The 10,411-nt window shown below is 32.6% G+C and overlaps 1 protein-coding gene across 2 annotated transcripts; it reads right to left on the bottom strand.

The window, feature by feature from the left end:
• Positions 1 to 176: 176 nt before the first annotated feature.
• On the bottom strand, positions 177 to 9,667 carry ics (ras suppressor protein 1). Of its 2 annotated transcripts, XM_070106904.1 has the most exons (4): positions 9,535 to 9,667; positions 5,828 to 6,119; positions 562 to 1,183; positions 177 to 495 (listed from the first exon to the last, which is right to left on the bottom strand). In XM_070106904.1, exons 2-4 carry the CDS (start codon positions 5,964 to 5,966, stop codon positions 408 to 410), a joined length of 849 nt encoding a protein of 282 aa, XP_069963005.1. In that variant the 5' UTR covers positions 5,967 to 6,119; positions 9,535 to 9,667; the 3' UTR covers positions 177 to 407. The 2 variants fall into 2 exon arrangements, with proteins under 2 accessions (XP_069963005.1, XP_036232468.1); XM_036376575.2 differs by lacking the exon at positions 9,535 to 9,667 and having other exon boundaries at positions 5,828 to 6,122.
• Positions 9,668 to 10,411: the final 744 nt, after the last annotated feature.

Raw genomic sequence — 10,411 nt, 5'->3', positions numbered from 1 at the left:
AATCTTTATTAAGTATGTATCTTCCGAATAATAAAAAGTTTGAGTAAAATCTTTCATTTTTTATATGAACATAATATTATTTAAAATAGGGCGTTTTTTGCTTGACGAAACCCATGTCTCTGCTTACTTTGAACCTGACTTTTATTTAAAAAATTATAATTTTTAAAAGACTATGCTTAACGGTTTTGAAATAATTTAACATTTACTTAAGATTATTAGTACAAAATTATATCAGTATACATATATGCGAATGCACATTGGTACAGGCAGAAAATATAATATAATTATAAAACATTTATGGTTAATACACTTGAAAAACATTAGTTTTAAACATTCTGTTTTCCACATAAAGGCACAACGGTCTGGCAAATTCGAAATTTTTGCAGCGATAACTCGACTGAGTCAGCTTAGGCGCGTACACGTGACGCCTTCTTGCTCTTATCGGCCTTTGGTGGTGGTGGGCCACGATCGCTCTTTATGTGCCGATTATAGAGACTGCAAAAAAAAATTTTATATTATTAATTGTTATCTCAATATAGCGTAGCGCCGAATTCCACTCACATTTTGTATGTTTCCGTTTTTATGTATTCGATGACGTGACTAATGCCGAGCAGGTATTGCTCCTGTATGGGCACCACCCACGGATTCTCCTCCATCTTCATCACCGACTTGCTGCCCAACAAATCGAGATTACCCACTTCGGGTGGCAGCACCTGCAGACGATTATTTTGAATATGCAATTCGCGCAGACGCGTCAGTTCGCCAATTTCACGCGGCAAATCGAGCAGATCATTGTCGCGTAAGCCGAGTATTTGCAGGTTCTTCAAATTGCCCAACTCCCTGGGAATGTGCTCGAAATCGTTGTCACCCAAGTAGAGTGCACGAAGTGTTTCGATCATAAAGAAATTACCCGGCAGCACATTTTCATTGAGATTGTTGTAAGAGAGGTCCAATACCTCTAGCACGGGGAAAGCGCCAAAACCGCGTGGCAGGCTGTCGAGACGATTCAGCGAAACATTTAGTATGCGCAATTTCGGCATTGACGATAGCGATACGGGTAGCTCGCGTAAACCGTTATTAGATAAATTCAATATCTCCAAGTTGAGGAGGTTGGCAATACCCGGACTGATCATGGTGATCTTGTTGTGGCTTAGTGTGAGACGCGTAATGTAGGACATGTTGACTGAAATTAGAGGAAAATAAACAAATTACATAACTGATGTGTAGAAATATTATATTATATTATATAATATTTATTGCATGACACATTTGCTGCAGCTTTCGGATATTTAGAGATAGTGATTTCAGTTGTATTTTACTCTGATTCTTAAAAAATGTATATAAAGAAGGAGCTGTATTTCTGACATGAAAATTGTTTTTCAAAAATTTATCGGTCATCTGACTTCATACTAATTTGTAAACCATGCCAAATTTTTGCACAACATTTTTTTCAAACATATCGTGTAGTTGTGGGTTATTTTATGCATTACAAATAAGACCATTTTATGGTGCATATTCTAATTACGAAAGTGCTCTTCATAAACACATCTAGCACCTCGATTTTATAAGGTGACAAGTGTATAGATCACTAGTCCTACGTACTACAACAGTATTTAATATACCTATATATGTTTCTGGCCTTAATTGAGAAATAAAGCTTAAACATGTGGGCGGCTGTGGCGAAGACCGACCCACCTGAATGCGGATTATGATTTAATCAAAAATCAAGTTTTTTTAGGCAAAAAACGATAAAGAATTTGGGTAAAATTTAACTTTTTGCAAAACGACATTTGACATTTTTTATCGACCGGACGGACGTCTATCTTCTAATCGAGAATGTTTTTTAAGTTTCATCCACTGAGAAGGCCGGATTCACTGCAGCAGGACCTTTATTTTGGCGCAGTAGGAGGCCGCGTGTAAATTGAAAAATATTTAAATTTTTCCTTCAAAAAATTTACTGTGTATTCTTAAAATATACAATATATAAATATACCGTTAAAATATTAAAACAATTAATGCATTACTTTTTCTTTTAAATTCCAAAAAAAGCGGCTGTTACAGGCAAATGTGCCCATTAATACACAGGCAATCATTAATGCACTTGGCTTTAAAAGAGTAAAATGCCGGCAGTAATGACCAAAGTGCATGAGATAGGTATTTATGCATTTTTTCTACTTATCGATAGAGTATTACGAATAAATGAAGTAATCCCAACCAAATCGAATATCTCACTTATTTTAAATGTTGAGATATGTGGTGGTTTTCCTTGAAGCATTCCCCTTAATCAAATTAATAACAAAGGTAAACAAAGATTGAAAATACACTGGCTTTCAAACTACTCCAATGTGCAGAGCTAATATTTACATAGCTAATGTCAACAGAGAGCGGCTGCTTCCGTCAATAACACTCAAATGATACTCATGCGAGTGTATCTCAAATTATACTCTTAGAAAATATATTTATGGTACACACGAAGCGATACATGTCCATATCTACAAGTACATTTCATTATGCGCTCGATACTATACATACATACAAGTATGTACAGACATAAACAATGATATGTATGTTAATTACTTAATTCATTCTGAAATCTAGCCAGTGTTGTCAAGGAGACAAAATTCTTGATCATACTAAAAAGTACTAAGAATGGCGCTATAACTATTATTAATGCATCTATTCAGGTAGACAGATATCATCAATTAGAGTTAATGCTGATCAGTTGTATTTACTTATGTATATATGTATACAAGTACACAAGTATATACTACAACAGCGTAGTGGACGTAGTAAAAATAAAAAAAATTCACAATAAATTTTGTTTTATGTATACCACGTTGAGGAAGAACACACATATGTATGCCTTGTTATCATAATAATTTCTTACCATTATAATTATATTATATAATATAATTCAACTTATACTTCTGATTTCAATTGCATAAGTAATATGTGTAATTGTTTAAGGGATTACTAAGTTTAGAATACACATAGATAATATTTTAAAACAAGATTATTTATTTTTTGAATAAGAAAGGTAATTTCGTAAGTTTTGTGAGGATAATAGATTTGTTCCCCTAACGGTTATTTGTGTTATATCACCTAAATTAATCGAGTTAGATGTATGTATATATAAATGATCAGGATGAAGAGACGAGTTGAAATCCGGGGGACTGTCTGTCCTTCCGTCTATCCATCTGTTCAAGCTGTAACTTGAGTAAAAATTGGCAGTTGGTATTATAGATGGGTGTATTCGGACCATTGTCATAATATGCCATAAAACGATATTAATCGAAAACAAATTAATAGCCAAGCTTCACTAAGCTCCACAATAAGATACGAGACTGTTGTTTGGCATTAGAGAGGGGCATCTGCAGTTAAAATTTTTTTGCGTGGTCCGCTCTTTAACAGTTTTATTGTACATATCTCCTAAACAGCTAAAGCTATAATAACCAAATTCACAAAGGGATACTATTTTTAGCACCCCTACCGACAATATGAAAATGCATGAAATCGGATGATAACCCCGCCCACTCCCCATATAACGGTTTTTTTTTAACTACTTACCACAGAGTGCGATTAATCTTTAAATAAATGCGGCAGAGGCATAAAATCTTACACCCGGTGTGTCACAGGCGGGCTTTCTTAAAGCCGCTGTGAAAATTGGATTTTAGGTGTGGCACTGCCCACATTTAGGTGAAATCTCATATCTCGGCACCTAACGACTGATTTTAGTTAAATTCGATAGGGAACATTGTTCTGATATTTTTATTTTACAGTGCGAAAATGGGCTAAATCGAACCACAACCACGCCTACTTCCTATATAACACAACACAATTTTAATTTCCAAACCAAATTATTCCAGCCTCGAAATACCGAATACGTGGACCCCAGTCTTTATTGTGGACTGTTTATCGAAAATATCGCTCAATAGTGTTCCTGTGTATCCAAATTGGATTAAATCGGATCAAGAATTCCCTTAGTCATCATATACCTAATAGGAAATTTTTCGAACTACCGGCTGACTTTATACCACATATATCGGTCAATATGTAAGATATCTTAGCAAAATTAACTAAACGTATAATATTTTACATGCTTTAGTTTAATGCTGAAAATATGTAAACTATATAGTACTACATATAATAATTTCCGTTATTCCAACAAACCTTATTATTTTAATGATTTAGTGCTGAACAAGAATAGAGTTGGTCTAGACCTTAACCTTAATCTCATATCCCTAATCTCGTTAATTGCGATCCTCAGGTTGACGTTTTACATTGCACATCAATTATTAAATTTTGCCTCTCCGGTTAAGTTTATGTTAAGTATATTTGATTAGAGTATGCTTTTAATATAATTTCCGCTGAAAGTAAATTATAGTTTTAAAACTAATTTAGTTTTGCCAACACCTGATTGTATTTGCCCTGCTTTGATCATTGCCAGTTGCAAGAATATTAAATATTCGGTTACACCCGAACTAAGCCCTTCCTTACTTATTGTATATACAATTTAATTTGGAAAGTTTAAAAATCTTAACTTTAGCTTTCGTTATTTTGTTAAACATTGAAAGAATATCATATTTCAGCGCTATAGTGGTTGAATTACGTTAAACCACGAGTAAACTGTATGAGATTGTGTTGATAGCCCTACAACAAAAACGCGTCAAATGCTTTTAACTCCAAATGTCAAAATCAGCCGTTTGTTTTTTGGTTTTATGATTCAAAAATAATTTTTTAAAAGATTTCAACCATTGTTCGTATTCAGTTATTACTCTCTTAATTTCGATTTATTTTTAAATCATAAAAACAAAACGAAATGGCTGATTTTAACATTGTAAATTAAAACCATTTTGACAAATTGTTGTTTGTGAGCTATCGACATAACCTTATATAGTTAAATCATGATTGCAATCAATAAAACTATATTTTTTTTTAGTGTTATCTCATAAAAATGGCTTCTGATTCACAAAAAGTCATTAAAATATAAACAAGAAACCTTGAGAAAAATTAAAAAAGCTTTTTTGACATTATGGACGATGCTTTTGTTTCGTAAAAGGATGCCGAAGTAACACAACCTACATAGCATATAACTTATTAATAAGGTTTACAGCCATTTTTTTTTAGTCAGTTTCTTGCAGTAAATTGGCAAAATTTTAGAAAATTCTAATTTTCAGAATATTTCTTAATTATATTATTTTTTAAATTCTTTATTATGCTCAAAATGTTGTATGATTTTCTCAACCTAAAAATATCACCTCTGCGTAAAGTGCCATGTGAAAAGCAACAAGTAACAACCCTTAATGTATATAGAGATATTTGATGTGCACTCTTGAACAAACAATTTTATTTTTATGACACAGCGGGTATAATATTGTGCAATTTATATGGGCATTCATGTAAATTTGATACTCTAATATTTCAAAATATTGCTTCGACTCCTATTAGCACGGTTAAAATTTGCCTTTGCATACTACTTTAGTTGAGCGCAATGGAAACGCCTACTATATCACACAGCTGTCGTGATGATCTCATAAGCATATTGAAGTTAGCACTAACCGTATGAGTATGCTAAATATCACACGATATTTTTATATATATAACATAACGGCACATAAATTATATTACAATATTTTGAATTAATCATAAAATCACTAGAAATCATTATTTACACAAATTCCAAACAATATTCTTTGGGTCATTGCTTAGTCAATTGTTTCCCACAGTTTGAAAGCCAATACGTGATATTTTATCACATTCATTGCGAACATTTTGTTATTAGTAGTTTGTGTACAATTGTTATTCACTTCTTTTGTTTTGCACTTACACAATCCCGGTAGCTCCTCGAAGGAGCTAATGCCCTTGTCAACCAAATCGAGCTCACGATTCTGCGTTTCACGCGCTTCATCCAACACTTTCTTCGCCTTCGACATTTTGGCATTGACTGGCAGACACGATTGACTCATTTTCGTTGGTGGTCGTTGTGCTGTATTTTGGTTTGTTGTTTGAGAACTTTTACTTTTTGAGTGAGTTTTCGCTCTCTTTTTGTGTTTGATTTTGAAGTTTTTTTTTTGTAATTTTATTTTTTTGTTTTTCAATTACGTTCGCACTTTTTATTTCTTTGATTAAAATTTACATTATTTACAATATAATAAATTATAAAATACCTATACATTTTTCACATATACATACATACAGTTGCGATCAATATAATAGCAGTTAGCTAAAGTAAAACATCATAAATGATATACCATATAGTAGCTTTCTAGATAATCTTTTTTATTCAACATTATTATCCAACATAGATATGTACATACCTATATATATGTATCCATATCTATTTATATATATGCATATTTGTGTGAAGTTCAATTGCTCGCTAATTCGCTAATTAAATATAGAACAATATACAACTAGTAAAACACTAATTATTATATAAAACCTAATAGATCCGGTGCAAAACAATTACTGTTTTTATTTTCTTACTTTATGAAATTTAAATGGGGATTCTCATTACAACATTTCCACAATCTCTGAGATATAATATAGAAATTCGGAAAGAATCCTTTCCTGACAATAGTATGCCTGTATGTCGAAAATAGATTGAATTGGATTGAATAGTTCAAAATATATGGAGGCCATATGCGTTTGTAAGATAAATTGTAAGACAAAATAAGGAAAAAATGTTTTTCAACCAATCCTAGTAACTACAAACATAAAAAGAATTAAGAGAGAGAAAAAACATTATATTATCATTTCGTGTGAGTGCTTGATTATGTCACTTGTCATTTATACAAATGTATAGGTATATAGATATGAATTATAAAAAGACATACCGTGATTAATAACATCAGGGCGAAGTATTACATTAATTGCGAGATTTCGCCCTTAACGAGAGCTCTGCTGAAACTAATCAAACCGTTGTCCCAGATGGTACTGAGCTGTTTGTCTATCGGGGCCTTTTGACATAATAAAATACCGCAACTACCGTTAGAAAAGAGTATATGCATACGCATTAAAGTTTTATAACGCCTTTCCAGGATCTCTCTCAAGGCACAAATAGTTACCGACGCAAAACCGTGTCCCGAATCAGCTAATACGACCTATCTTATGAGAGCGCAATGGAAATGAAAAGGCACCATCGCTTCTACCGTCCGCCTCAACAGACCGTACGGTAGAATATCCGCAAAAATTGGATTTTTCCCATAGAAACGAGTGAGCTGAGAGTGAGAGAGAAATCTCTTGCAACGCAGGATTGTCAATCTCGATATTTTGTAGTAATTAAAAAATGAACTTGAATATATTTGAAATATTCTTAAAATAAGTACGGAAGGGAGGAATGTCGGTGACTGTTTGTGCTATTAGAAGCCAATCTAGCCAATTATGAAGATCTCAGAGACGATGATTTACTTCAAGAAATGTAGGTGGATTCGATCAGAATAATAATGAGAGCTTCAACCAGATAGTGTAGAAAATATGCCCAAAAGTGATAAAAACTATTTGTTTATCGTAAAAATTGCTACATATGTACAAAGATACTGGTATATTGAATGAATACACGAAATCATTATTGATCATAATGAGTACACTGAGACTACATTGTGGACCTAATTTTAGTCGGTATGCCGAAAAAACCGATACTGCAGGTGTGAAAATGGCTGATAAGCGCGCTAACGACAACATACGAGAAGGTATATAGATTGCTATGTTATGTATATAACACGAAATATATATTTTGGAATCTGCTCCAACGGCTGAAATACTATTCTATGGCCTAACAATAGATGACTCGGTGTAAGTAATTAAATAATACGTATTACTTTACGTAAATTGAGTGTACAACTTCAAACTTTTTTTCAAAACAAAAACTGGTAACCACTGTAGCCCTAAAACTGCACTGTAGATTCAATAAAATTGAAATATGTGAAATTTGTATATATATTTTTTTTATTTCGACTTTTTGTTATAAACAATTAACTTTTGCTTTCATCGCGAAAGTCTGAAACAATATTGTTCTCAGGCGGCCATTTTGTTAATTTATAAAGAAAAAGTTTCGATCAGACACTAGATTATCAAATAATAAAACAAAAATTTGTTTCGTCCTCTTCATTTTAAATAAATCTCGAAGGTTTGGTGATGGTCACTACAAGGAGCTTCGGCTAAAACTGGTTCAACAGAAAAAACCATTACTTTTAAAATTATAATTTTTTTTCCAAATTCTGTGAAGTCAATATACCTATATAATAAAATAATTTACTGGCAAAAAGAAATTTTTTTTAGTTGTTATTTTTTCATGTCTCTGACTTAACCCCTTAAGTTAGCCAGTGTGCAAATTTATGGTGTTCGGCACCATGCAAAATGTAGTCATGTAAAAATTACGAAAAATTATTTCCACTATATCGAGAAAAACTACTTGCCGAGTTATACAACGGAAGCTAAAAATCAACTTCTTGGAACGTTTTATATTTAAGCTAGATGTTTCATGTTTGCAGCTACAGGTTTGAAGATTTTCTTTTTAAAAAAGTTTACTTGCGAACTATATTTGGTACAGGCGCTCCTATTATTCTGAACACAGCTGTATAGGTATGTGTAAACATTTTATTATATAAAAAAAAATAAAAATTGAAAAGAATAAATCAGCATTTTGTATGAATCTTTGTAATCACTAATTATAACAACACATAACGATTCAGCATTAAAATTTTATATAAAGTTTCATATTTTTATAAAGTCCTCTGTATTCACAAAAATCACTTTTTATCTTAACAATGTCTTTAACATTTTCTCGAAATATAATATTAAAAAATTTTATATTGCTTTAAATTTATGAGCACCTTATTTCATTTTAAATTTGTTATAATGTTCTGACCACTTTTAAGCTGGCAACGCCACCAAATCAAGTAATTCAAATATGGAAATTTCGGTTTATTCGGTGCACATTATTTTACAAGCGCAAGAATATTAATTATTATTTGAAAAATTACAACACTACTTGCTAGAATATTAGATCAAATTATTTAATTATTTAAAAATATTTTAAATGTAATTTCTGGCCAGGCAAAGTATGAGTATATTCTTATATACATATTTGTGTGCACTAATAGAATTCATCACAGCAAAAAAAAAATTGGTTTATTTCGCATTTTCTGCTTTCCAATTAGACACAGATGTTCAAAATATATACACAATATATATATATATATATATATAGGTATATATGAATAGTATTAGTACATCTGTTGTAAATTATATATAACATACAAGTATGTATATGCTTTTAAAAAGTCTACACTTTTCACTTGCAATTCATCAATCAGGTTTCGCGACGCACAAATTTTCCGTTGCACCAGCACACGCGCACAAACCACAAATTGACTTTGAACTAATTTCGGCTATGTTGCTTCCAGGTGGTTGTTGTTGTTACACTATTTACAGCATTTTTAATTAATTCTGCATGTTTTTGCTTATGTCCACTGTGAACTTCACCTATTTATGCTGTTCAATTGTATAACACACACACACACAAACACGTACATATGTATCTATGCTTTCGGCGAATTTTCTTTTGCCTTTTCTCAGCCGTCGTCCAATCCGTTCGATAAATCAACGCATACTACACGTTTCGGTTGTCTTACAATTCTATAATTTATCACAGAAATAGCAGCGACAGGCGCAGTCACTTCACAGTGGGCCGATCGGCGGCACAATGTGTCATACTAACACCCACCTCCGAGGCGGCAAGGTAGCGGCTACATTGGATTAGCGCTAGAATACAGACACACATACAGCAAATGTTGCCTGGCCATCTAAACTGGTTAGTAGCAACTAAATATTGCTGCCACTGCTTGCCTTGTTGTTGTTTCCGCACTATTTAATTGACAGATGATGCACGTATGTATGTATGTGTATTTGGCTGTGTGTGCGTGTGTTTAAATATCATTTGATGCCTACAGCAAATACTGACAAAACTTGTTTGACTACATTTTTCGTTTAAATCCTCATACTAAATGTCGTTGTGAAGCCACTGTAGTGGTGAATGACACCAACTGAAAAATTTATAGCTAGGGCATGAACCGTATTTTATAGTTTAACAGCTATCGAATTGGTATGTGTACATTAAGATGGGTGATTTTTATAAGCATTGGGAATAGAAATGGACAGTGGGAAAAAACCCAATGGGAATATACCCAGGTTTTTTCCCATGGAAAAACTTTGGAGAAGAATTTTTTGGAGCACTTTTGATATTGTAATATTGTTAGCAAGCTAATAGGTCTATATGATCTAATTTGACTAGCGTCTTTTTCCGGCTTTGGAATCATAACAATTGTAGGAATCTTCCAAGATGGTGGAGAGTAACCAATTCTTAACATTGCGTTAAAAATGAATAGTAAAATTCTTATAGCACAAGTTG

Source organism: Bactrocera oleae, chromosome 3 (assembly GCF_042242935.1).
Source record: "Bactrocera oleae isolate idBacOlea1 chromosome 3, idBacOlea1, whole genome shotgun sequence".
In the NCBI taxonomy this organism is placed as follows: Eukaryota; Metazoa; Arthropoda; class Insecta; order Diptera; family Tephritidae; genus Bactrocera; species Bactrocera oleae.
This window is presented reverse-complemented; position numbering and strand designations above follow the sequence as displayed.